The sequence below is a fragment of the Sorex araneus genome, chromosome 9 (genome assembly GCF_027595985.1).
Source record: "Sorex araneus isolate mSorAra2 chromosome 9, mSorAra2.pri, whole genome shotgun sequence".
NCBI lineage: Eukaryota > Metazoa > Chordata > Mammalia > Eulipotyphla > Soricidae > Sorex > Sorex araneus.
Window position 1 is genome coordinate 2197150 of NC_073310.1, and position 28000 is coordinate 2225149.

Consider the following 28000-nt stretch of genomic DNA (forward strand, 5'->3'; position numbering starts at 1 on the left):
AAGCACTGCCAGGAGTAATTCCTGAGTGCAAAGCCAGGAGTAACCCCTGAGCATCGCTGGGTGTGACCCAAAAAGCAAAAAAAAAAAAAAAAAAGAACACACAGAATAAGACTGTCACCCAGACTTTTAGAACATTTCCACACATCTAGGTCATCATTTTATAAATGAGCATATCAAGAAAATGACATAGATTTGCAGTACATGAAAGGCACATAGGTAAATGGGAGAGGATAGACAGGCCGGTGGGTAATGGGTAGAAAGTGGATAGATGGATAGATGGATGGATGGAGGGAGGGAGGGAGGGAGGGAGGGAGGGAGGGAGGGATAGGTGGATGGGTATATTTTCGCAGGATCTGGGTTAAGAATTCTAAAGCTTTTTTGTTTGTCTGGTAAGGTTAAACATATCAGTAAATAGATTGGAAATAAGAACTCAGATTTTTTCTAAAGCTGGTAAACTAGCACATGGGCTGAGCACAAGCGTACAAGGAGGTCTGGGTCCAATGCCTGGTACCACAGCACACATCCTCCAGCACGAAGCCAGGAGAGACCCCTAAGCTCTGCTGAATTTAGGCCAAAAAGGAAAAGGACAAGGATAAGGAGGAGTGGAAGAGGAGGAGAAGGGGACATGGATTGAGGGATGGATGGGTGGATGGATGGATGGATGGATGGATGGACGGATGGATAGACAGATAAATGGGCAGATGTGACAGGGTGGTGCTGTCTGGGTAAGAGATAAGTAGGTGGGCACAGGGCCAATCCGGGTAAGATCTGACAAGCCGCAGAGCGAACGTGGCAGCCCTGTGGGATGGAGTAGGTTGCGGGATGCTGATGTCCCCCTGGTCACCTTCACTCCACAGACTCCATGTGATTTTGACAAGAATGTCTTTCAGTAACTTCAACATCATGTTTTGTTTTGTTTTAAATTTTCAGCAGCTGGAAATAGTGTGGCTACTGCATCTCACGCTTCCAGCAGAGCCCTGGGTCCCCCTGGCTGGCGGCTGCACCCTCTTCCCCCACCAGCACTGCTCACCTCAGGCACGTCACTTTTTTGGGGGTGGTGTGTGCGCTGGGCCACACCTGGCTGAGCTCAGGGATCACTGCTGGCAGCTCGGGGACCTCATAGTAAGGTGCCGGGATGGAACTCCAGTGGGCCGAGTGCAAGGCAGGTGCCTACCAGGACTACTGCCCCAGCCCAGACGCACGACTCAGCTCGGGCAGGGAGAAGAAGCACCAACAGATGCAGACAGAAGGGCCGTTCACGGCACTGACCGAAGGGCCATGAAGCAGTGGGGAACTCCCCGGGACTGAGAGCAGACGCGGGCACCATTCCCCAGCCCTTTCCTGGCCCCCAGGATCAAAGCTCTGGGGCATTTCCAGGGACAGTATCCACTCTGGCAGCATGCTCTGCCTGCCTCTGGCAGGCAGCAGGGGCGTCCAGGGCACCTCGAGACCACCTGGCTGGGGGGCTGAAATTAGCCTCCCCAGCAAGGGGACATGGCCAGAAGCACGCAGGGCAGAGAGCAGCCCCGCAGAGCCACAGAAGCCCTCTGCCCCTTCCCGCGGGCCCAGGGGCGTGGGAGATGTGAGTCAGATGTCTGCAGCCTCAAGCCCTGTGAGAGGGTCTGTGTGTCTGTGACATTCAGCGGGTGGTCATGGAAACTTGGAAGCCCAGCTCCTGCGAACGCACGCCCGGTGTGCCGTGCCACAGGCAGTCAGGACAGACGCGTGTCTCGGGCCACCAGCGCCGGCTCTGCTGGTTTGTGATTTTCACCTGTTTTGCTTCATGCACCAAGTGTCTGCGCGGTGGGAGGGGCTAGACCCGCTCCAGGGGAAGCCCCGCGGGTACCCGGCGCTCACCCAGCTCCACCTCCACCTCCTCCTGCACCACGGAGCGGTAGAAGAAGACCGTGGACGCCGCCTCCTCGTCGCTCGCCTGGTTGAGGAAATGCAGCACCTCGTCCTCCACTTCGCCGTCGTTGCGGCTCAGCAGCTCCTCGAAGAGCGCCGGGTCGGTGAGGCCCAAGGCGCAGTACACGCGGTCGCGCATCCACAGCACCCGCAGGTCGTCCATGGCGCCGCGGGAGTGGAGCCGGCGGGCGTCCGTGGCAACGGCCCCTAGCAACGGATGCCCCTACCGGCCGCGCCGGGCGCCCGCCCCGCGTGCACCGACCGGAGGCGGGGCCGGAGCTGGGGCGGGACCTGGGCCGGGGGAGGGGACCCTGCTAACCCCGCCCCCCCCACCCCACACCAACCCACCAGGACTCAGCCCGGCAGCCTTGGGGCCGGCAGAGGTGGCCTGACCAGGAGAAGGGGCAGAGGAAGATGCCAGCCTGGGAGGGGGCAGGGGAGGGGGCCAGTCTAGGAGGGGGAACGGAAGGGGGCCACTCTGAGGGGGGCGGGGAGGGGCCGGTCCCGGAGGGGGTTAGGGAGGAGGCCAGTCTGGAGAGGGGACAATAGGGGGTGCCTGCAGTGACTTTCAGTGGCAAGGTCCGAGGGCCCCCAGAGAGACGTTTCTGTGGGCCTCTGGCAGGGGGAGACAGGGCCAAGGCTGGGCCTCCGCAGCCAAGCCCCGGAACAGTAACGCCAAACACTCGAGTTGTAAAAATATAGATATGTTTATTTGTCATTAGTAAAAGGAAGCGCGAAACTGCCGGAAGCAAACGTGTCCTTTCATGCACGAGCGACCTTAGCTGTCCGCCGCGGGCCCGCCGGGGCTGGGCCCCGAGACTGGCCAGGCTGACCCTGTTGGGTTTTCCCGTAAGAGAATAAGTAGAATGTTCCAAGTTTTTCTAGAAATTCTAAGCGCAGTTCAGCGATGGCCTGGTTGCGAGAGAATTACGCTGAACTGCCTTTTGCTCCCCATTGAGTGAATATTCTTTAAACACTTTCCGGGAGCCTTGGCAGACGCATGCAAGCAAACCTGCTTATTCCCAGTGATGAAAGGAGCGTTTGGAGACACGGGCTGCAAGACAGTGTGAAGGTGGCTTTTAGCGTCCACGACGAGTCAGGCCCTAAAGTGACCAGTGGATGCCTAAGCATCAAGAGTGACCTCCGCTCCACCCTTTGAGGTGAGGCTGCTGCCGCCCCCCAGAAAGCAGTGCGGTGGTCTCAGGGAAGGGGATCCTTAAAAGAACTGCCCTCACTGCCAAGTCACGGGGCTCTCTGCACCTCTGTGGGACCCTACTGTGCCCCGAAATGGGGGGGATGGTATCTGTGGCCATCATGACACGATCTTTGGGAAACAAACAGATATGGTTTCATTAGAGGATGAATCGTTCTCCCTCTATGTGGGAAAATGAATTATAAAAAGGAATTGTTTTTATACAACTACTATTATTATTTTAGGGTCCGGGGGCCAGCAGTGCTCAGAGCTTACTCCTGGCAGAACTTAGGGGCCATAAGTGGTGCTGGGGACTGAACCCGGGTGCCTGAGTGCAAGGCAAGCACCTTCCCCATTGTACTACAGGCTCTGGTGCCACAGTGGACCTTTGGAGTGAATAAAAATGATAAAAACAATTTACAAATACAAAAGAGATCAAAATGTTCATTAAGTGCCTCATTCACTCAAATCTACATGTCAAGTGAACAGATGAATTTAAAGATCTTAAAATAATGGCTTACTTAAACATTTTCAGTGGATCAAGTGTTTGAAAGTTTAACTCTAAAGCCTTTATCAATCAGACTTTTATTTAGAATTAGTCTGAAAATTTAAAAAAATTACACTGTTCTCAAGGATAGGTGCAAACTCTTCATGGTAAAAATTTTAATCTATATTTTGCTATAAAAATATACCAAACACTAATTTCTACCTTTCCTTCACTCAGTTAAAAACCCCGTCTAGTTCCGGGTCTGGGTGCTGGTCTCTGAGCTCCACATTCTATCTCCCACGGGGCTCAGATGTTACCATCATCAGCCCTAAGTCTGGTTTTTGAAAAAAGGCTCATTTTTGAACAGAATGAGCCTTTTCAAAAAAATGCATGTGGGACAGCCACATTACAAGGCATCTTATCCCATTTCACCAATTATTAAAACAAGATTGTAGAAACCTCCCCCACTTGTAACCCTAGACAGTACATGATGATTAAAAAAAAAAAATTGCCTGTAGTTTTCATCAAGTCTGAAGGCCATTATTGAAGTTTTTAAAAAAGGCCATTATTGAAGTTCTTATTATTGGACTTATTATTGAAGCTTTTAAAAAACCGAATCTCAGCTGCTGGAAACATTATCTGACACTCTGGATGACAGAAGAACCGTGATCTTTTTTAATCAGGTGAGAAGGAATCAAGTATCTAAAACCCTCAGAATTGGCTGGTCAATGTGGGTGCTCTTCCCCAGCCTGTATTTTAAAAATCACTTTACTGTAACTTGGCATTAACTTCTATTTGCTTGTCATAAAAACTGAAATTTATGTATCTGAAAACAAGCTGTACAAAATAGTTAACATATGAGGAAGAGGTATAACTTACAGAATTATTTGGCAATATCATAAGGCAATCAACAAAGAAGGAATTTTTCCTATCAGAAATTTGACATAAGTGAAATTCTCTAACATGATAATTCTCCAGAAATCTGGAAGTGTATTGGTTATGGCAGAACGCTCATGCCAAGCCGTCATTACTGAACTTTGACGAAAGCAGACGGAATGAGAAAGGAACAAACTTGGTGCCTGCACCAACGTAGAATTTGTTCTGAAATTCTACCCTGCGGGGAAAGAGATCCAGGTATTAATGGAAGGTTGTGAACAAAGTTTCTTACATTTTAAAAACCAAAATAAAAATTGCGAACCAAGTGTCTTACATTTCTACAAACAAAATAACCTGCTCCTGGACTAACGCACACGTACACCCCCCACCACCACCCCCCTCAGGAACTGAGGCTGTGCAATACCTAAGAGGTACTTTACAGTAATTAAAGCAATCTGTCATCGGAAAATGAATTCCAAGTATGAATCTACGGTCATTTGACAAGCATAAAGGCTTCCACTGCCTCAGTGACCAACAGCTCGGCAAAGGCGAACAATCTAAGTCAGGACTGAGCCGAGGCTGCAGTACTGGGGGCGGGCGGACGCGCCGAGTGACACCTCGGGTCCCACTGGGCTCATCCCCCACGTGCGGAGCCTCACACTTACCAGTGGAGGCGGATGGCGTGGAGAAACGCGGACAGGCCCTCCATGACCAGGAGGATGAAGATGGTGAGGACGGCGAAGAGGGCGATGACGGGCAGCAGCAGCAGCACCCCGTAGGTGGTGTCCACGCGGAGCCCCACGCGCATCAGCATGGCCCACAGCACGTCGGAGAGCTCTGCAAGGGACAGCGGCGCTAGGTTTCCCGGGAGTGGCCGGCTGGCCCTCCATGCTGGATGAGGCCCGGTGCAAGGAGCCACGTGCCCCCGTGCTGCAGACGAACAGACTGCCCGCTTGCAAGGGAGCCGGCCCCATCTCAGCCGTGCCGGAGCCTGCAAGCCGCCCCCCAGCGGGAGCCTCGGCTCACTGCCCGCAGCAGCAGGCCGGGAGGCGGTGCAGGCTGAGCACCAGAGGTGTACCACTGCCTGCTCGTCCCCACACTCCTGGCATGGCCAGGTCCACCCTGCTGCCACTATCCGTGTGGGCCGGGAGGCAGCTCAGAGGGCTGAGTGCGGGCCCCTGAGCAGCGAGGGGCGGCCCCTGGGCACCAGTGGCAATGACCTCCCATGTGCACAGTAAGGGACATTCTACGGACAGTCAGTCTGCCTTCAAGTACTAGAAATTCTGCACAGCCTGTGCTTTGCACTGTTGTCCTAGGCCACCGTCTCCTGTGTCCGAGCTGCTTGGACGTTGTACCCGGAGCAAGCAGCTTCCCTGGGCCGTCACACATGGCCACCCACTCCTGAGTTCTGAGCCGCTTCAGCCTGGCCCAGGGTGCTGATACTGTCCTCGCCGCCCCGTGGGCTCCCTGGGACACACACTCTCCTCTTGCTCCGAGCAACCTCTCTGAGCCGGGGGCAGCACCAGGAGGGGCTGGCCAGCAGAGGCTCGTGGGGTGCTGTGCCCTCCACCCTCCCCTGAGTGCTCGGTGTCCCTGAACCCCAAACAGAAGCTCTGGGGGGCATGAGGACCCCCAGGGACTGCCCAGACTCAAACCGCGCTTCAGCTCTGTCCCAGGGGCTGTGGGCACTTACGCGCGTGTGCCAGGCTGAGTGCCCAGAGCCGCAGGTAGGATGCCGTGTTGGAGATGCAGCCCAGACAGTACTCGATGGAGTGGATGACCTGGGTCATGAGGATCTCCCCGAGGTTGAACTGCGGGTGAGAAGAGCACGCTCAAGGGCACGCCCACGCCACTGCTGCTGGCCCGGCCCGGCCCGGCCTCGGGTCCCTGCCACACCCGCCTTCCCTCAGCTGAAGGGCTGGGCACGTCCCCAGTCCTCACAGACCCCACTGCCAGGAGCCCAAGCCGGTCTGGCAGCGTACTCAGAGGGCAGCAAGGGGGGAGACACACCTCGCATGCCAGGGACGCTGTGGGGCTGTAGGCAAGTGTCCAAAGCCAGATCCACACAGGCACCCCCGGCACGACAGCACCATCCAGTTTAACCAAAAGTCCCCAATAACAGCCGGGCAGACTCGCACACAAGCGTGTTCTGGAAGCCTGCATGGGGCCCCTTATCCTGCCACACAACTCTGGACCCCCAGATCAGTCGGGGCAAATGGTACCCCCCATTCCGATGTGTGCAGTGAGACTCTCTGCAGACCACCAGGTGAGCAGGTGGCATGAGCAGAAGTCCGAGTGTGCTGGCAACGGCTCCAGCAAAGGGGGGGGCCTGGCCCTGCCAGAATGTTCCAGACTGGCAACCCCGGCTGGGAGTTGCAGGTGCTGGGGGCAGCTGGGCCGCACACTCCCCTGTGGGGGTTTCCCCGGTAGTGACGTGGCCGTGTGCGTGTCTAAAGGGAAGACAAGCAAACACGCCAGATGACTGCAGCCGAGGAACGGCAGGCACTCCTGGAGGTAGGACCCTGGGCCCAGGTCAACCCCCAGCCCAAAACCCTGCACCACAGACGACCCCCCTCCAATGTGGCCCAAACACGCCCCAGAGTACCACTGCGTACCTCCTCACACGGCATCTCCCGGCAGCTCTCCTCCAGCAGGCCTCGGCCCTCCTCGATGTCCTGGCGTCCCAGCAGAGAAATCTCCTCCTCGCTGTCCTTCCTCACCAGCGTGTAGCCGCTCTGGTGGCAGGGCACAGTCAGCACCCCACAGCTCGAGGTTGTGGCCACAAAGCAACTAAGACGCGTCTGTCCCTCCCTGAGAGGGCCTGCAGCTACACTCAGCCCCCGGAGCCGCCTGGCCTGCCAGTGAGCGGGGGCCTCGCCCGGCAGGATGGAAGCCGCCACGATATTTAAAAAGGAAATGACGATCGAGACACCAGCAGCCAAGAGACATGCCTGGGACTGCATGGTCCACCAAGCACTGCTGGGAGAGTCCCCGAGCAGAGGCGGGAGTAACCCCAAATGCCACCAAATGTGCACACCCTCCCCACTCCTCTCACCCCTCCAAATAAAACTAGATTCAAGAGAAAACTGTGGGAGGAATTTAACCAAACAGGAACGATTGGCTGCAATAGGAGGTAAAACTCCAGAGAACTAGTTTGCTGGATTTTCTACCTTCTATTACTTATGCTATTAAAAAAAAAAAAAAGATTATAAAGAAAGCAATCAGAACAATTGTGTGGGGGCCCGAGCAGGCATACTGACCCTCCCCCCGCACTCACCCTGCTGATCCCCAAGCAGCTGCGTCCGTTGTGCAGCCACCACAGGAAGAAAGGTTTCCCCAGGAAGAGCACCGGGACCGACAGCGCCGTGATCGCCAGTAGCAGCCTTTGCACGTACTCCTGGGGTGGGGGGAGACGCGCTCAGCTGAGCCCCCAGCACCCTCACACCCCCCTCCCCCCCGCGCCTCTCAGCTCTCGGCTGACCTGCCCCGCGTACAGGCCGCTGGTCTCACTGGCCGGGAACAGGAACATGTTAATGAACTCGATGAGGATGCTGGGGGCCACTCGGGAGGTGTGCGCCGAGAACACCAGCCACTTGTAGATGATCATGAATATAAGGTATCCAAAGATGCAGAGCATGAAGAGAAGCTCCGGGACTGAGACCAGGTAAATGTTGAACTTCTTCCGGAAATGCCTGGGGGAGGAAGCCGGTGAGCCTGAGGAAAGGCCGCGCTCTGAGGTAACACAGCCTCGCTGCCAAAGCTCTGCAGCAAAGCCTGGACCGACATTCTGGACTCCTAATAACCCCAGTTCTAAGAAACAAACATTTCTACTGTGAAAAATAGACAAGAGGGCCGGAGCGATAGCACAGCAGGGAGGGATAGTGAGAGAGCGGTGGGGAGGGCCGAACACATGGCACGGCAGGGAGGGCGTTAGCCTGGCACACAGCTGGCCCGGGTTCCATCCCCGGCACTTCGAGGATTGATCCCTCAGGGCAGAGCCAGGAGTAAGCCCTAAGCATCACTAAGCATGGCACTCCACCACCCTCCTGGGAAAAAAGAAAAAAAGGCATCACTTCTGAACTAACGTGAGTTCACAGGCTGCCAAGGCCTTCTACGTTCTCCACTCAGTCCCCATGGCCCGAGAGGTGTCTCAGGGATCCCTGAAACTGTCCATCGCACCCGGGAAGGGGGGGGTCACAGGGCAGTGTGTCACCGGCTGGCCACCCTCATGAAGCAGTTTAAGAACCACCCACATAGGTTTGTGGATCTGCTAAAAATGGTCTGTACTTACACGTGGTTAAATATACCCAGAACGACTCCAAAAGTCATGTGGGAAATGCCTAAAATCACAGACATTTTCATTTTGAAAGAGTTCAGAAAAGTGAGGCGATTGGTGGCCAAGTTCCAGATCTAAAGACAATGAGAAAAGGGGAATTTGTGAGGGACAAGAGTGACAAGACAAGGGGGTCGGTGCTGGCCTGGCATGTGACCAACTCAGGTTTGATCCCCGGCACCCCATATGGTCCCTGAAACACCACCCTGAGCGCAGAACCAGGAGTAAGTCCTGAGCACCTCGAGGTATGGCCAAAAACAAGAAGAAAAATCTGTGACTCCCTTCAGTGCCTCAGAACAGGGAGGAGGGACACGGGGAGAGGCAGCCACGTGCTGATAATGACGGTGACAGACACTGGCTTCAACATGAGATCATCACAGAGCTTTCCGAAATGATTCGTCTTTCCAGAAAGCCTGGAGAGCCGAGGGGCAGGGGGACTGCCTGGGACGCAGCAGTGGGAGTAACTGTGCAGCTGGAGGAACCGCACAGCCCCGGGAGCAGAGGCGGGGCCGGGCCTCTGCGTCTGAGCTTCATACACATAGCCATACTTTCATCCGTGGGCGTGTGACCACCTACGTCTCACTGGAGGGGGAAAGTGGGAAACAGCAGAGCCCAGGGCAGACCCGCCTCAGATGCTGAGGCCTCGAGGGCATCTGTCGCTCTGCAGCAAGAAAGAGCCAGGCCCATGGTCCTGTGCCAGGGGTCAGGAGTGGGGGGCAGCAAGAGGCGCCTGGTTTAAGTGAGACGGCGAGCTGGGGTGTTCAGGGCTAGGCGCCTGGCACAGGGACTCCTCCCTGGGTGCACCGGACGCCTGAGAGAGGTGGGAGGTGGGGGCGGGGAGAAGCGCCCACAGCACCCCAGGAATCCACCACATTTCTGAGAAGGCCTAAAAAGCTAACGCTTAACCTACTTTGGGGCCAAACACCGAGAAAAAGAACACACTGGTATTTATTTTCATCAAGAGACTCGAAAGGCGAGAAGAACCGCGGGGAGCGGCTGGGCTGAGTAAGGACGGCAGGCGGGAGCCTGGGAAAGAACCTTCCTGTGTGGCGTGTTTCTGGACTTCTCTCTGGGCTCTACGGCCGTAACGACTATTTAAATGAACGAAAAAAGAAAGCAAAACCATGGCCCAATCTCTGACCCCTCTGAAAACAGAACCCAAGCAGCACTGGCTCACAGCACTAAGAAGCTAAAGACTTGTTCCTGTTCCAGCTCCTGGGGAGCAGTGACCCTGCGACCCCACACAGCCTTGACAGTGTGAATGCTCGGTGTCACTGCCGCCACCCCGAGATGGCAAGTGGCCCCCAGGGGGAACGGGAGGGAAAAGCACTCACGGGGTCGATGCCCAGAGGGTAGGGGCCTTGGAACACTCCCGGAACGCTCGGGTCCAACTGCAGGAGGCGGCTGTGCCTGACCACGCTGTCGCTGTGGGAGCAGAGGGGCAGGGCTGACCGCGGGCACAGATGGGGAGGGAGGCCCACAGCCCAGGGGACACTTACTTCCAGAGTATCATTTCCTTCTGCTCAGCCGGGGAGTGGCTGGAGCTGTACATGGCAGACACGTTCCACCCAGAGCCAAAGAGGTTGAGCGACTTTGAGAAGCAGTCGTTGTAGATGAGGCCTGTGTACACTGAGAACAAGCCCATCAGCAAGAGGATGTAGCGACCATTGAAAAACATGCGCATGATCTGTGAAAAGCAAGGTGTGGTGAGCATGCCGGGGTGGCCACGGGACCACGAGGGACCCTCTGCGGCGACACCAGCCCACCCCCAGGGTCGGAGGCCCCATCACTCAGGGGCGACGATCCTGCACCTCTTATATGTCAGACTACATGTCAGAAGTGAATATTCAGGGGCCGAGGAGACCCCCCGAATGGGCTGGAGTGACGCTGCCAGCCACCAGCCCTAGTCTGACCCGGAGCACCACTGGGTCTCTAGACCTGGCCCAGAGCCCCGGGAAACCTCTGGGGAGCACCCGCCCGCCACGGAAACCTACTGTTCACACCTTTCTCTCCAGCCAGACAGAGAGGAACTCGGACAGGCGCCCCCACTCTGCCCTGGTACGGAGCGCACAGCCGAGATTACCTCTTGGGACTGACTCAGCCGGGGATGGTTTTCATTCAGCACCAGCAAGAGGGCAAACAAGAACATCACAAAGCCATGCCCGCAGTCCCCGAACATCACGGCAAACAGGAAGGGGAAGGTGATGATGCTGAAGAGAGCTGCGGGGAGAACGGCGGCTGCTCACTCTGCAGCGGCAGACGCGGGAGGTCTCGCGCTCTGCTCCCCACCCACGCAGACGTGGTATGCTGAGGGGCGAGGGCGCGCCCATCTCCCAAACACATGCGGCGGGACAGAGGCCGGAGGACTGGGATCCCGACCTGGGTTCACCTCGCCGTAGCTCCCCACGCCGTACGCGTCCACGATGTTCTGGAAGCCCTCTGTGAACTTGTTGGTGCGGATGAGAGTCGGGGGCGTCTCTTTCGTCGGGATCGTGTTCATGAAGGAGGGGATGGTAGCGCCGCTCTCTCTCTGTCCCCGTGAGAGAGAAGAACAGAACACCAGTGTCCCGGGGCTGTCGGACACTGGGTCTGTGATGGCGGGGCTGTGGGGTGCCGTGGGGAAGAAGGACAGGAGGGGTGCCGGGAGGCCAGCCCAGGGGTTGGGTGGAGGAACGGACCCCCGTGAAGGACGAGCACGTGCAGGGGAAACCAGTCTCAGAATCGCCCCTAAGACAGAGCACGACAACGGCCATCTCTCAGCAAAGACACGGGGCCAATCAGGCCACGGAAATGAGCCGCGTCCCTCTGGCCCGCGCCTGACGTCTGGACTCATTTGTGCTGCACGGGTCCAAGGCCAGGCCTCCCCAGGCAGGAGGGGCTGCGCTCACCGAGCCGTCCTCCAGCGCCCGGCGCAGGCGGTGCAGGTCGGCCTCGGGGCACCACACCTCGGCGATGAGGCACCTGTGGGTGACGTCGAAGCTGCACATGTTGAGCATGTGGTAGATGGCCTTCATCTTCTTCACCTGGACCACACGGCCATACACCGACTCGGCCGCCTTGCTCAGCACCTGCCTCAGGTAGTCCTCGGTCTTGTGCAGAACCTGGCGGGGCACCCGGTGATGCTGCAGGGAGGGGGCACTGACCCCTGGCCAGGGCCAGCCAGGGACAGGGGGGCAGAGGGGCTGCTCCCACCCTCCAGCACAGGAGCCCGGAATCAGGGCCAGCCCCTACCACCTGCCCTCCAGAACACGCCCACTGGGCGGATGGTTGCCTGCTGGGGCCACATGTCCTCCAGTTCACACCCAGATAGGGCCCCTGTCAACCTCTGCACCAACTCCCAGGCCACGAAATCCCTCAGTGAAGCGGGTCAGGGCTCGCCCACACCAACAACCCCACAGTTACAAGCAGAATCCCGAAACAATGGTACAGGTCAAGTGACAGTCAGCCCTCCATGGGGGTGACAGCCCGGCTCAGCCTGGGAGCAGAGACACCCCCACCCCCGTCAGCCAACTGCCAGAACTGCCAAGGAGGAGGGTGGGAACGCCGGCCGGCTCCAGCCACCTCCTGGCACAAAGGGGAAGAGCTCGGGCACGTGTGCCATGCTCACGGGCAGCCGGGCGGGGACTCACGGTGTAGAGGTCCTGGATGCGGGTGCTGAGGCCCTCCTGGATCTCCCTCCGCTCCTCGGCAGTGTTGGGGTACGGGTACACGTGGCAATGGTAGCTGCGAGACAGAAGCAGGAGGGTCAGCTCTGAGGGGCCAGAAGAGGCCCCGGCCACATGCTAACGGATTCCACGGTGGGCGGACTGGCTCTTGGCTCCTGACACACGACTCTGGCTTGCTAAAACCCAGCTTCACCCATGGGCTAAGGCCGAGGATGAGGCCGGGTTTCAAGTCACCGGCAAAGTTTACAGCAGAAAATAGGCAGGAAACCAGCCGTGCTGATCTTCCCACGGAAAGGGGACACGGAGACCCGCTGAGGGGCCCACTGGTCACCTCTCAATGTGCTGCAGCCAGGCCTAGGGCCACCCCACAGCAGTGCTTCTTGGCCTTCTCCTGAGTGGGTCCCTATTTCTGTCCTGTCCACCTTCCCGTCCTACCTGCTGGCCCCGAGTCTTGTGCCTACTGCCCACGTAGATGATTTTCACCACGGTCCCCTTGGAAGATCTGGGGGCTCACAGGGAGGCCTGGAGACCAGTTGAGGAACACTGCCTTCGGGTTTTTATGTTGACTGGCTTTTTTGGGGCTGGGGACATCCAGAGGTGCTCAGGCTCCCTCTGGCTGCTGCACTCAGGTATCGCTCCTGGCAGACTCGGGAGACCATCTGGGGTGGCCAGGATGGAAGCTGGGCTGGTCGCATGCAGCCAAGTGCCCTCCCTGCAGTGCTGTGGCTCCGGCCCCTGCCCAGGTGACATGGACACCATCCCTCATGCTACCCTTCAGTTCCGAGCATCAACAAATAGTGCGGCCGTGCCCTAAGAAGGGTGGGTGTGACGCTGCCCCCAGCTTTATAAAGCACATGAGCAATGAGGGCCCGGTGACACAGCTCCTCCTGTCACCAGTGGCCGGGGGTCACCCTGGGACACACCAGCCCCTTCAGAACGGGGAGCTCAAGGGCTACTCCAGAGCACGGGCTGGGCTTGGGCTTTTCCCGCTCTGAGGAGAGAAGCCAAATGTGCTGGCAGGGTCTAGCCTCGACCCCTGGGCGCTGCCGGGCGGCTCCCACACCCTGTGGCCACTCACTGCCCCCAGTCAGTCCTGACAGCCGGTGGAGAAGGCACAACAGAAGAGGGAACCTAGATGCAGAGACCTGCCTGGGAGGAGGAGTTGGGGCCCAGAACCCATCCCACCCCCACCCACCTGTCTCACGGTGCAGAGGACCAGCCAGCCCCGAATCCCGAGCCTTGTGCTCTGCTGGTGACAGGAGCCACGGCACGGCGGGGAGAGGAAAGGGAGGGACCCGCTCGTCCTCCGGCTGATCTGTCTGATTCTGCACTCGCCCCTCCCCCCACCAAAGAAACAAAAAAACGTCTGGTACATTACTGACTTGGATCTATTTTCCATTTATTTAAAAGGCTGCATTGGCAAGAGGGATGACAAGTCACAGAGCTGGGAGGAGCTCAATGGCCTGTGTGTGCCCGGAGAGGCCAGGCCTGAGGACTGCACACTCGGTCCCCTGAGGAACCCCAGGACTGAACCAGGAGTAGACCCCGAGTTCTGGCAAGTGGGGCCCCAAAACCCGAAACCAACTACCCTCAGAACCATGATCTTACAACAAAGAAATCATCTAACAAAACCAACCGCCCTGCAGCACCCCCACACGGAACACGAGTCACCCCCGGGAAGAAGAACAAGCACTCACCAATCACAAATCTTCTTGACCTTATGTCCGATCTGTTCGCCCCAGAAGGACACCAGGAACACACACCACTTGATGACTTCTCCCTGCCATGACGGAAGGGGGCACTGTGACTTCTGGGTGAGAACCTGGGGAGAACCTCCAGTGGCTCAGACTCTCTCAGTTACTCTCACGCAACAAACCCAGCAGACCTTCCGCATTTGCAGATTCCGTAACTGCAAACACACCTGCAGCTAAAGTGCACCCCCACCCGAATCATCGCTCACGGATTGTCAGTGAGCGGCTGACACGCAGCATGTACTCAGCAAACGTTTCTGACACCAACATGTGTTTTGTAGCGGTGGTGAGACAGGCCCACGCTGCTTCTCGTCTTGCCCATCACCTACACATGTCCTGTTCCATCTGGCTACTGCCCTGCTATTCAGCGTCTTTGCTTCCCACGGTGTCTGACCACGCAGAATGGCCGTGGGTATGCTGGAGCCGTCCCCACAGAGCGGGCAGGGACTCTACAATGACAAGGTGGCATCCAGAAAGTGCAGGGGTCTGCAGGGAAGGCTGGTCACAGGGCTGGTGACACAGATACCCTGCTACGCATGAATGCAAGGAATCACTCTAAAAGGACATGAAATCCAGTTTAAAAGTGAGCCCCAGTTTCCGCTGCTGCACGAGCATGATCCCGGAGGCCAACTGAACTACTCTGGACACCAGCAGCTCGCAGAAATGCCTCTAGACTGTGAACTGAGCCACTGCCCCATGTGGCGCCAGGGGGGTAGGGTTTCTCTCTCCAGGCTTTTCCATCTTATGAGCACCACAAAAGGCAAGTAAAAGCTGGCAGTAATGCAATTTCTGGCAGAATTTTCCCTGGACTTTATACAGAAATCCTTTTTTTTTTTTTTCTTTTTGGGTCACACCCGGCAATGCACAGGGGTCATTCCTGGCTCATGCACTCAGGAATTACCCCTGGCGGTGCTCAGGGGACCATATGGGATGCTGGGATTCGAACCCGGGTCAGCCGCGTGCAAGGTAAACGCCCTACCCGCTGTGCTATCACTCCAGCCCCTATACAGAAATCCTAAACAGCACAGCCGCTGTTGCGGCCACGTGATTTAATATCTCTTAGTTGTCAGCAATGTGAAATGGCTCCTTTTTAGCAGGTCTGACTTTGGGGGGAAACTCCAAACAATAATAGTGAGTTTTTTGTTGAAATATTGAAGGTAATCAAAGTAGCAGCCATGTTTCTAGACTGTGAACTAAGCCATAGCCCCACGCCGGCCGAAGAGAGGAAATATCCTTCTTTCTCGTTTTTTTTCCCCTTTTGGGGAGAAGCGGTGTGACGTCCGCCATATTATGAAGACTATTAAGCAGGCACAAACTTGGGGGCATGGGAAGGAGAAAAATAAAAAAAGAGCTATGTACTTGGAACAGCGGGACTTCATATCTCTCTATTCTCAGCAATGGAAAACTAATTATCAAATGCTTCCTTGGCAGTAGGGCTGTCTTTTTTGGGGGGAAACTCCAACAACAATAGTGAATTTTGTGTTGAAATATGGAATGTAATCAAGGTAAAGAGAAAATGAAGTGAAATTTATCAGTTACGCAGGCGGGGATGGGGAGGCGGGGGGGTGGGAGGTATACTGGGGTTTTTGGTGGTGGAATATGGGCACTGGTGAAGGGATGGGTGTTTGAGTACTGTATAACTGAGACATAAGCCTGAGAACTTTGTAACTTTCCACATGGTGATTCAATTAAATAAATAAAAAATAAATAAATAAAAGTGAGCCCCAACTGGCTGAAGCCTGAGAGGGCGAACAGGCAAATACACAGTGATAGCACAGGCCGAAACCCACTGAATAAAACAGAAGAAGAAATGTTGGGAGTGGGTCGGATGGGATTCACACTTGCCCAGAGCAAGTCCTGCACCATGTACTGACTTCACAAGAGAAGGGAGGGCTCGGAGAGCAGGTGATGGTCAGACACATCAGCAGACAGACCGTAGCCCAGACAGACAAACGCTACACTGCTTCCGGCCAAAGAACCCTGATCTGAATAAAATACTGAAAAAACTTCCTAAAGAGGAATACTGAGACCATTTTTAAATGTCAAAATCACCACAACCACACCAGAGAACACTGAGAAGCTGTCCAAACTAAGGAGCACAGAGATGTGGTGATTAAACACAAATGTGCAAACATGCATGTCTGAGCTGGACCCTCTGCAGGGAGCAGAGGCCTGACCAGGTCAGGGCTCGGAGGGGTCAGCGTCCACGTGCAGGAGACAGCCCTGGGTCTCAGGGCCCACACACGAGGACTGCAGAGGCTCAGACGCCAGGTGAGCCCCAGCCTGAAGGCCCCGTCGACACAGCGTCCCCCTTCCCTGGCTGCTAGGGACTGTCCCTCCTCACCGTCTCGGGGTCCTCGAGAGGCTCGTCCAGCTCCGCGTGGGTCAGGATGGTGTAGCCTTTGCAGACCCGCCACAACATCTTCTCAAAGGCTTCGACTTTTCCTTGTTGAATGAGGCCGGACACAAACCTGTGGGGCAGTGGAGATAAGCTGCAGTCTCTAGCGATGGGCAGAGAACCAACAGCCTGCAGCCGTCAGCCAAGCGCGTCGAAGGTCAACAAGGACCTTCATTCGCAGCAAAACGGAAGGGGAAAGGCAAGCCCGTGGGCCAGAGCGAGAGCACAGCGCGGAGGGCATTCGCCCTGCACGCAGCCGGCCCAGGTTTGATCTCGGCATCCCACAGGGTCCCCCAAGCACCACCAGGAGTGATTCCTGAGTGCAGAGCCGGGAGTTAGCCCTGAGCAACACTGAGTGTGACCCAAAACAGAAACAAGCAAAGCCTGAGAACCCTCGGCCACAAGATGCTCACAACACTGCATTCTTAAAATGTCCTTGAGGGCTGAAGAGACAGAACAGTCAAGCAGGACACTTCCTGCCCCACATCACCGCAGGGTGCTGGCCAGTTCTCAGGTACTCGACAGACAGAACCCTAAATTCTGTCTGGAGGAGAGACTTGTATCTTCAAATCAGACATCCCTGAACGCCTCCAGATAAGGGACAGACAGAGGAGCAAGAGCTCACAATAAAGCCACCAGGGACTCGTGAGAATCCACACCAGTGAGCAGCAGAGGCCCTCAGAGGACGATCAATAGCTCAGCTATCCGGCTCCTGCGTGCCAACCCGCAGGGGCGAGGCTGCAGTGAGGGCACCGCAGATGGCTGGGGGCACCAAGAGGCACCAATGTCGTCTCAGCTCTTTATAGAAGGTGCCCGTCACAAGATTAGCAAAATTGCACCAGCTGCGGCTCAGACTACTAAAGACAGTGGTGCACTGTTTCCTACACAGACACCTCCTCTCTCTCACCCACTCAGACTCTCAAGCAGTGCCACTCGCCCGCCGCACCAGCTCAGCCCCCGTGACCAGAGGGGCTGTTAAGAAACAGCACCCCAGGGCTCCTACCCCAGTTTTGCTCCCAGCCTCTGCATGGAGTTGTAGTCCAGCAAAGACTCGCTCTCCACGGGCGGGAGTTCTTCATAAGTGGGTTCAAACTACAAAGGAAGAGAAAACATGAATATCGCATTAAAATAGCAGCGGTGGGCTAGAGTGACAGTCCAGGGATTGAAGCGCTTGCTTTGCAGGCGGCTGACAGGTTCCATCCCTGTATCATCCTGAGCCCCACCAGGAGTGATCCCTGAGCACAGAGCCAGGAGCAAGTCCTGAGCACCGCCAGCTGGGACCCCAAAAACAAAACAACTGACGCTGCACTTCTTGGTCACGTTTCCAAGTTTGGGTTCACAAGGATCAAAGCTGTGTGGGTTTGGGTGCAGGGACCCCGTGACTAGCTCAGGCTGAAACGCAGCTCTGGGGCCGGAGCACTAGACCAGTGAGTGGGTAAGGCTGTTTGCCTTGCACGTGGCCAATCCAGGTTCAATCTCCGGCATCCCATATGGTCCCCCAAGCACCGCCAGGAGTAATTTCTGAGTGCAGAGTCAGAAGTAACCCTGAGCATCACCAGATGTAACCCGACCTCCAAGAAAAAAGGGGAAAAAAATGCAGCTCTGCTAACAAAGAACATTCTCCAAGCTCTGTGGTCTACTTGAAGACATTTATTTACCTAAATGCATGATTTTACATTGTCATGACCTTAACTCAAGACAGAGCAGGAAGGGAAACTGAGTCTGGAAGAGGCGGACGCCCTCCAGGCCCAGATGAAACCAGGCTCACTATATCGGCTGCTCTCTAGTCTGGTCCATCAGAGATGCCATTGGTCTTCCTTTACAGGGAATTTGGAAAATAAGACTAAATTTTAGCATTCAACTTCCAACATCTAATTTTGTTCTCAGACATAAAAAATGTTGTGTTTTTATTTCCCAGCTGCTAATGAGAGTGATTTGAAAACAGAAAATGTCATACCAGCTAAAGTCAATCAAAAGATCGAGGCTGGGGCTGGAGTGATAGCACAGTGGGTAGGGCGTTTGCCTTGCATGCGGCCGACCCAGGTTCGATTCCCAGCATCCCATATGGTCCCCTGAACACCACCAGGGGTAATTCCTGAGTGCATGAGCCAGGAATGACTCCTGTACATCACCAGGTGTGACCCAAAAAGCAAAAAAAAAAAAAAAAGGTCGAGGCTAAAAAGCTGTCTTAGGGGGCTGGAGTGATAGCACAGCAGGTAGGGCATTTGCCTTGCACGAGGCCGACCCGGGTTTGAATCCCAACATCCCATATGGTCCCCGGAACACCACCAGGAGTAATTCCTGAGTGCAAAGCCAGGAGTAACCCCTGTGCATTGACGAGTGTGACCCAAAAAGGGAAAAAAAAAAAAGCTGTCTTAATGTCATGGGATTCACCCAGAGTGACTCTTCAGCTAAGATCAAAACGTGCCCTCTTCCCAAGCAGCACAAGGGGTAGGAGGGAGTTCCATGGTGGAGCGTCCCAGGTCAATTCCCAGCACCGCAGGCCCCCCCAGGCACCGCTAGGAATGACTCCCGAGCACCACGCTGGACCCCCTGAGCACTGCCAAAACTAAAATCACAAACACAAAGTACCTAGAAGGGTCGGTAAGGGTCCCGCGCCCGTGAGGAAGGCGGCTCCGGAAGCAGGGCCGGCCCGCACATAGCTCCTACCTCCACGTTCCGTTTCACCAAGGTCTTCGTCACTCTCAGCATGTGTGTGTACTCGATCAGTTCTAGCAAGTTCTTCCTCAGTTTCTCCTTATTCTTTGTGACTTCTCTCAGCTCCACCTCAAGCTTCTGCAATTGCTCCTGAACCAAGAGGGTGGCTGGTTACAGGAGGACGGTGCCTGGGACAAACGCTTCTAGAGCCCACCCCACCCATGGGGGGCTGCAGGACAGTGCCCGGGAGACACCTGCTTCCACGGCCCACCCCACCCTCAGGGCGCTGGAACGAGCCTGAGCTGGTAAGAGTTTGATGGTGTAAGAAGCTGTACGGGGGCCAGAACGACAGTACAGTGGGTAGGGAGTTTGCCTTGCATGTGGCCAACCTGGGTTCAATCTCTGGCACCCCATATGGTCCCCTGAGCACTGCCAGGAATAACCCCTGAGCACTGCCAGGCATGGCAAAAAAAAAAAAGAAATGTGCAAAGGCCCAGCAGCAATGGTTTCATTGTTTCATTTTCATTCAGGTCACTGCTGTGATGTTCAGTGGTTCAAGTGCATGTGTGCAGCACTGGGCTCTGCTGAGAACTCTGGACCGAACCACCCCAAGCTCGGTTCTCAGGCTTTCTTCTCGCCCGCCTGTCTGCCTCCCCGAATCATACAGCACTGCGGCTGCCTTCTTCATGTCTCCACTTCCATTCATGTGTCACCCAAAGGACTGGACAGAAGCAGTCTCAAAGGAGCTGGCAAGGCAGTACAGCAGGGAAGGCTGCTTGCCTCGCACATGGCTGACCTAGGTTTGATCCCCAGCACCCCATATGGTCTCCTGAGCCCTGCCAGGAGTGATCCCTGAGCGCAGAACCAGGAGTAAGCCCTGAGCACAGCTAGATGTGTTCCCCTTAGCCCCCGCCCCACACAAAGACTGATGACAAAGGTATTGTAATACTTAGGCACTGAAAAAAATATAAGCAGGACTCTGAAATCAATCACAGATAAATAAAAGCTCTCACAGAGACCAGCGCCCTGCAGCACTATTCACTCAGACCACACTGTACCCCAACAGCTACTGAAACTGAACCTGGGGAGAAGCAACCCTGTCTGCTGCCCGCCCAAAATGACTGTGGCCTTCGCCTGCATCTCTGAGTCCCTGTGGGTGTGACAGGGAGCTGGAAAGGGGCGTAGCACCAGGACCTGCCTGCTGGCTCCAGGAGCGGGTTGCTAAGGCCCAGCCGGGAGAGCCCCAGGAACCTGCAGGAGCGGGAGAGCCCGAAGAACCTGATCCCATGACCTGATTCCCACGGGCCTGCTCAGCACCACCGGGAAGAGAGCAGGATCTCACACTCATCTGATGTGGAGGAAGGGGGGAAGGGTCTGGTCTGCCCTCATCTGGCGAAGCTCAGGGGACCCTAAGTGGTACCAGGAATTCAGCCCAGGGTGGGCAGGATGCCAAGCAAGTGATACAACCCTGTCTCTCAGCCCGACATTTTAAAGAAAACGAAGCTGCCGTCAAAACTGATGGCAGCGGGTCTGCTGGTTAATGGCGACTCGCGGCTGCTCTCTCCTTTTCCAGCCACAGCTCTAAGGAGACAGGCAGGAAAGCGCAGGAGGCAGAGAGCAAGGAAGGGACAGCACCTGGGAGTATGACCTGACCATTTCTCGGGGTTGACGTACCTGCATTTCCAGAACTTGCTTAAGAGGAGGCGCGGGAGGGCTGGTCTCTCCCTCGGGCAGGGGAATATCTGCTCTGTTGATCTCCTGTACCAAGTACACTGGAAATACAAGCCAAATCAACCGGACTGATCATACGTGGCACAAGCGGTGTGTGCTCCAACTCAGCCTTGCCCGGGTCAGCTGAAAATCACTGCCGAGACGCACGGGCGCTGCAACTGCTGGAGCCACCAGCCTGCCACGTCCAGGGGAACCACTCCTGGATGAAGGCTTCCTGCTGCCCCAATTCCCTGCAAAGCACTGGGGGCCCGAGGGGCAAAGCCATCCCCACAGACCTGCTGGGTGCCCACCAGCAGGTATGGAAGTAGCTCAAGGAAGCAGCTCAAGGAAATCCTCCCTGCCCACAGGGGAGCCAGGAGATGTGAGCCGACACCCGGCTCTCCCCTGGGGCTCCTCCAAACCCTCTAGCTTTGAGGTTCTAATGCAGAACAACCTGCACAGGCAGTGAAGTGAAAACTAGTTTTTAAGTTAGTTAAAAACTCGACACTGGAAACTAAGTGAAATCAGTCAAATTAACTAAATTTCTTTAGTTTCCATTTTCAATTCCATGAAGTATCCTTTTCTAGGAAAGTCAAAATGCCCGGAAAAGTATATTTTGGAGACATGCTGCTCATTATTTCATTGAGAAAGAAAGTTAAGGGGCCGGAGCAATAGTACAGTGAGGAGGGCGTCTCCCTTGCATCCCATATGGTCCTGCCAGGAGTAATTGCCAGGAGTAGTTCCTGAATGCAGAGCCAGGAGTAACCCTGAGCCCCTCTGGGTCTGACCCAAAAACCAAAAACCAAAAAAGAACTCATTTCTTCCCCCTCACTCTGAACTCTATCTCCACATTTTCCTGCTTCTAAAATAAAGCTGGTGCTGTGAGCCTTCCCTCAGGGTTCCTCCTTATCTCAGTCAAGGCTTCACAGTTTCAAGTTAAGAAGTCAAAGATACCCAGATAAGAACAAAGCCAGGGGCTGCTGAGTTCTAAAGACTCAAGTTATCAACTAATCTGGAGAAAAAGGAAGTTATCAACAAATCTGTAGACCATGTCCTAGCTCCCTGGTCCTTTTTTTGTTGTGTTTTTTTGGGGTCACGCCAGCATTGTTCAGTTACTCCAGGCTCTGCACTCAGGAATTACTCCTGGCGGTACTCCTACAAGTTGTACTATCACTCCAGCCCTGTAAATTTTTCTAGTGTGAAAATAATTCTTTCAAGCCAAGGATGGAGCTCAAATAGGGTGCTTGCCTTGCATATGTGAGGCCTTGGTTTTGGTCCCTGGTTTTCATCACAATATAAAATAGTAATTAAATTACCAAAATAAACTTACCCAGTATACGCTCCAGCTCTTCACACCGCTTCACCTCACCAACAAATTTTCTTTGGAAAGAGCTCACATTCTGGTTAAGCTGAAAAGGGATTTTTAAAAAGACTTTAAATCTTCTAAAATTTAAAGATAAACGCTATTATTAAATGAATTATTATTGGCAAAGGTGCTTGCATGTACTACTGAACAGGAGTCTAAAGTGACAAAGTTTCCTAGAAATCAATTTGGCAATTATTATCCAAAAAGTCTGACAATATCCTTTGTCTGAGTAGCACACCACAGAGAAAGGGAACCAGAAAGGAAACTAGGGGCATGATTTTCAGGAAGGCACCAACCCCAGAGATGAAGAGAAACTGAAAGATGAGTAACAACAGGAAACAGGCGGCAGAAACCACAGCCAGGGAGCCAAGCTCTACAGCTTTCAAAGAGGCGCTAACTGCTGGACCCAAGCCTCTAAAACTGCCGATGCAGGAAGGTGTGAGGCCAAGAAGGCCGAGACTGTTGGCCTCCATTCACTCCATTCATGGAATGTTCAGGAAATCAAGAAGCAGAAAACAGACTGGAGAGAGTCTAGGGTAGGAATGGAGACTGTTTTAAATGAACATCGGGGCTCTTATTGGTGGTGGAATGCCCTGGAGTGGCAGTGGATATGTGATTCAGTGATTCCCCAAAACAATAAATCGCCAGAAGGGTAGAACAGCAGGTAGGGTGTTTGCCTTGCACATGGCTGACCTGGGTTCCATCCATGGCACCACATCTGGTCTCCCGAGCACACCGATCCCTGATGCAGAGCCAGGAGTAGGCCCTGGGCACTGCCAGATGTGGCCGAAATCCTCCCACCAGAGAAAAATGACTTTTAAAGGGCTGGAGCAAAATTACAGCAGAGAGGGCACTTGCTTGAACACGGGCATCCGGGGTTCAATTCCCAGATCCCATATGGACCCTGAGCCCTGCCAGGAGTGATCCCTGTGTGCAGAGCCAAGAGTACCCCTGAGTACTGCCAGGTGTGGCCCCCAAAACAAACAAAACCAATAAATCATACATTTGAAACAGGTGATTTTTGTTTTTTAATAGAAGCTGCTTTACAACTTTTAATAACATATCAATAATCTCTTATAGAAAGGCTCAATGGCCCCTGGGTAAAATACAACAATCTTCACACTCTTTCCTCTAAGGAAACTTTTTTGTAGCACTTTCAGCAGTTTTTCGTAACAAACAATACAAAATATATTATTTGTATTATTTCCATCCCTAATGGAAACATCAGAAATAGGGTGGTGGCAAGGTGTGTGGTGGGATTGGTGCTTCAGTATTTAATGTAATCAAATATTGTGAACTACTTTATAAATTAAAAAAATTTAAAAAATAGGAGCTACTTTTTATTGGTGTCCGAAAACCACACTTGGGGCATCACAGATATATACATGAGTGCACCACTAGAACCAAGCCAATGGTAAATTTCAAATACTAAGGCTGGAGAGAGACAGGTCACCGGGTCAGAGAGCAAGCCTTGCAACCAGGAGGCCCAGGGGCCAGCCTTGGCACCACCAGGAGTGATTCCCAAGCACTGAGCCAGAAGCAAAATAATATCTAATCAAGTGAGAAAATGGAAGACAGTTCCAGTAAGGTTCCAATACATATGAAAATACATCTACACATCTTTAAATACTCCTTCAAAAGAAGTTTGACTGAAGGGCAACCAAAAAGTTCAAGCATTTGGCTTCCTCAAAAACTACATAAAGCAGGCTAGCATGCACTGGGAAACGGAGCCCTGAAGGCCTGGGAGACCTCACCCCGCAGTCCAGTCAAAGAGCTGGGAGCAGCAGAGAGCAGCTCCCCTTCACTCTCGGGGGACGGCAGGGTCAGCCCTTCTGGAAACTGGTTTAGAGATTTTTCCAAAAATTACAAGTAGAAATTCCTTCTGACACAGTAGTTCGACCCCTGGACACCTACCTCGTGAGCACAAACACCTGGATCTGAGTGTAACCCACTATGCTCATTACAACGCTACCAACAGCCCAAGATCTGCAAACAGCCCGAGCATCCAACAAAAGATGAGTGAAGCAAGAAACTCTGGGATGCAGACACACACGGGAACGCTCTTCAGCCACGAGAAAAGATGAAATGTTACAGTGTGAGAAGTCTGGATGGAACTGGACAGGGTCATGCTAACTAAAGTGAGTCAGAACGTGAAAGACAAATACCAGGTGACGTCACTCATAAGTGGAGTAAAAAGAAATAAAAGAAAGGGATCAGACAACCCCCAGTGCAAACCAACCCTGAGCCAGGGTCAATGAAACTGGAGGGGGGACAGCTGAGGGCGACCCTGAGGGATGTGGGGACACTAAGAGCGTCTGGTGCAGCAGCTCTGAAGCAGTAAAGAACAACGTCAGTACTCCTGTCAGCGACACATCAGTGAAGTTAGGGTCGGACCTGGGCATGGCGGGAGGGCTGGGGAGCATGCCCTACGCAGAAGGCCCTGAAACCCACCCCCGGCCACATGGTCCCTGAGCACTGGTGGGTGTCACCCCTAAATAAAAACAAAAGTGGTTATTTTCAGGTACCAGGTTTAAGAAAGATGTATTATTTTTATGGTCTCCAAACTTCCCATTATTATTATTTTTAGTGAAGCAAGCTAATTTTTACTGAAGCCTATTCAGAAAGATATAAGGGAAGAGAAAGGAAGAAAACGTTCAAGACAGAATACAGGCAACAAAGAAACAGAGATGAGCAAGCAAGAGACGTGTTCATGGGACTGGAGAGCAAGCTAAATCCCCACTACCGGGGTTTATTACTTTTAAATCTATGCACCTGTTCGTGTGAAAGGGCGAGAATCTCTCCTCTACTCCACCAGGGCAGCACTGGCACTGAACACTCTTGAAAAAGCCAAGCAGGGGGCCGGAGAGACAGCACCGCAGGGAAGGCTTGAGTGCGGCCAACCCAGGGTCCCGCCCCAGCACCTCATATAGCCCCCCAAGGACACCCTGGAGCAGGAAGAGCCCCTGCCCAGCAAGCCAGGTGTGGCCCAAACACAAAAGACCTAGAGCAATCTCAACGCCGCTGCTCGGTGCAATCGGACTAACCAAAAGGAAACGCTTACAGGCTCCAAATGACTAACTCGGGGGCCGGTTTAGGGAACTGGTGAGGTGGGAGGGAAGCGAGGCAGGGAAAGCCCCTCTCTGCTTCTGGCTCCACCATATCAAGCACGGCTAATGCTAAGAGCAATTATGGCTCTCCCACAGCAGGGTCTTTGTGAAGTGGCAACTGCCCGCAGCGATGACACAAACACAGCAGGTCTGACACTCACCACCATCTCACCACCTCCCTTGCACTAGCTGGTTTCTTTTACACTAGCTGGCTGCTTTTGTCTGGCTTGCTTCTGGGCCACATCGGCAGTGCTCAGGACTCACTCCTGGCGGTGCTCGGGGGACCATATATAGCAGCAGGAATCACTCTAGGATCGGCTGTGTGAAAGACAAGTGCCTTACCTCCTATACGATCTTGTTTTTTGTTTTTTTTTTGCTTTTTGGGTCACACCCGGCAATGCACAGGGGTTACTCCTGGCTCTGCATCCAGGAATTACTCCTGGCGGTGCTCGGGGGACCATATGGGATGCTGGGAATTGAGCCTGCAAGGCAAACGCCCTACCCGCTGTACTATCGCTCCAGCCCCTACGATCTCGAGTCCTGTTTCTGCTTTCTTTTTATAGAAGTACAAACACCCTATTCAAGGCTGATTATGAAAAAAATTCTTTTGTTTGTTTTGGCCATATCTGGCAGCGCTTGGGACTATTCCCTGTGCTGCTACATGGGGAAACCAGGGCTCTGCCCTTCTGAACCTCTCCCCAGGCCCTTCGGACATTTCATTAATTTAATCTTTTGTTCACAGCAAGTAGTGCTTGGGGGTTCGTCCCCTGGTGCTTGGGGGGCTTGCACGGTGCAGGGGATTGAACCCACACTCCCATATGCAAAACACGTGCTCTGCCCGCCGAGTGCTCTCTCCTGCCCTGCAATACATTTATCTGTGCACTGAGAGCAAGAGTTATTCTGACACCAACAGCAGCGGCCTCCGTGCTGCAAGGAAAAGTCCCAGCCCACTGCACACGGTTACAAAAGAGGTGAACTTTCCCTTCGAGCAGGTGCCCTGCTAGGCCGCTCCAGCTCCACTGACCCCTGGCCCCTTTAGAGTAAGAATCACAGAGAGAGAGAGAGAGAGAGAGAGAGAGAGAGAGAGAGAGAGAGAGAGAGAGAGAGAGAGAGAGAGAGAGGAGCCCGTCTAAGCAAGCAGCAAAGGGGCCTGGAGAGGAAATCAGCAAGAAACTGAGCAAGTGTCCACTCTGGTGGCTCTGCACGGCTGGGCACACACGCGTGCTCTGGCTCTCACACACTCACATACTCTCACTCTCACTAATTACACACACAACCACTCACACTCACTCTCACACTTACTCATTCACTCTCACACACACTCTCTTCCTCAGCGTCTCACTCTCACACACTCGGATTCTCACCCTCAGCGTCTCTCACACTCACCCTCAGCATCTCTCACACTCACCCTCAGCGTCTCTCACACACTCACCCTCAGCGTCTCTCACACACTCACCCTCAGCATCTCTCACACTCACCCTCAGCGTCTCACACACTCACCCTCAGCGTCTCTCACTCTCACCCTCAGCGTCTCTCACACACTCACCCTCAGCGTCTCACTCACCCTCAGCATCTCTCTCACTCTCAGCCTCAGCGTCCCACACAGACTCACCCTCAGCGTCTCACTCTCTTACAGACTCACACTCACCCTGTCACCCTGTCAGCGTCTCACACTCATTCTGTCTCTCACACGCAGGTGTCTCTGGGCTCGGACAAACGCTCCTCTCAGTCTCTTCAGGTGAAGCTTCACCCCGCCCCGTCACCGCCAGGTCAGAGGGCCGCGCCCTGAGCGGGGATGGGCGTGTGTGCGGTGGGGCTGAGGGAGACTCCCTGAGGACAAGCAAGCACTCTGGGGCTGGGCGAGCACTCCCGGGGGCGAGCACTCCCGCGACGAGCACTCCCCGGGGTGGGCGCGCACCCCCGGCCCGCCGCGCGGCAGGTGACAGCGCGGGCCGGAAGTGCCCCCCGTGCCGCCGCCCGCCGCGGGGTCGCCCCGGCCGCCCCCCCGCGCCCCCGGCCGCACTCACGTCCCGGAACTGGACCAGGCCCTGCTCGCCCAGCGCGCTGAGGCACTCGTAGGCCGTGCCCGACTGCAGGAAGAGCTGCGCCAGGCACATGGGCTCGCTGCGGAACAGCGCGCCCATGGCGGCCGGACCCCGCGGCCCCGGCCCGCGCCTCGGCCACCTCGGGGACCCCGGGCCCTGCAGCGGCCGCCGCTCCTGCCACCGCGGCCGCGCCAGGCCCCGCCTCCCGGCGACGGCCGGTTCCGGTCCCGCCCCCGGCCGGCAGGCCAATGGGCGCCCGGCGTGACGCGGGCGGCGGGCGCGGCGGGGCCAATGGGCGCGCTCCGAGCGGGCGGGGGCGGGGCCGGGCCGCGGCTGGACCAGCGGTGCATCCCGGCGGGTCCTCGCCAGCCCTGTCCAGCGCCGCCCGAGCCGCGGGGCCGCTTCCGTCCCGGAGGCTCCGTTTCAAGCGGATGCACGTTGATCCTTTCTTTGAAACGGGAGAGAGTCCACACTAGATACATGTGTATGTATAAACATGGGACT

General features: G+C 55.0%; 2 protein-coding genes across 2 annotated transcripts in view; both read right to left on the reverse strand.

Annotated features, from left to right (window-relative positions):
• The window catches only part of DNAH10 (dynein axonemal heavy chain 10), an 83053-nt gene extending 80982 nt beyond the window's left edge, over positions 1–2071 (reverse strand). Inside the window, exon 1 of the mRNA XM_055147078.1 lies at positions 1858–2071. Coding sequence (XP_055003053.1) covers positions 1858–2071 — 214 coding nt within the window. The remainder of the gene's footprint in view (positions 1–1857) is intronic.
• Positions 2072–2591: 520 nt separating this feature from the next.
• Positions 2592–27699, reverse strand: ATP6V0A2 (ATPase H+ transporting V0 subunit a2). The gene is made up of 20 exons (XM_055147623.1): positions 27479–27699; positions 22309–22387; positions 20943–21040; positions 19281–19418; positions 17614–17702; positions 16557–16683; positions 14159–14241; positions 12426–12519; positions 11685–11897; positions 11176–11326; positions 10880–11016; positions 10296–10483; positions 10131–10221; positions 8755–8873; positions 7945–8155; positions 7741–7860; positions 7079–7198; positions 6157–6274; positions 5129–5300; positions 2592–4701 (listed from the first exon to the last, which is right to left on the reverse strand). The coding sequence occupies exons 1-20, from the start codon at positions 27593–27595 to the stop codon at positions 4599–4601; spliced, it is 2568 nt and encodes an 855-aa protein (XP_055003598.1). The 5' UTR covers positions 27596–27699; the 3' UTR covers positions 2592–4598.
• Positions 27700–28000: the final 301 nt, after the last annotated feature.

What these genes read in the sequence shown, in the direction of transcription:
- ATP6V0A2 (XM_055147623.1), bottom strand. Translation starts at nt 27,595, where the DNA reads ATGGGCGCGCTGTTCCGCAGCGAGCCCATGTGCCTGGCGCAGCTCTTC. An exon ending in GCCTGGTCCAGTTCCGGGAC is followed by an intron (nt 22,388 to 27,478) that starts GTGAGTGCGGCC and finishes ATCCCTTTTCAG; the next exon opens with CTTAACCAGAATGTGAGCTC. An exon ending in GCGGCCTGTACGCGGGGCAG is followed by an intron (nt 7,861 to 7,944) that starts GTCAGCCGAGAG and finishes CCCCCACCCCAG; the next exon opens with GAGTACGTGCAAAGGCTGCT.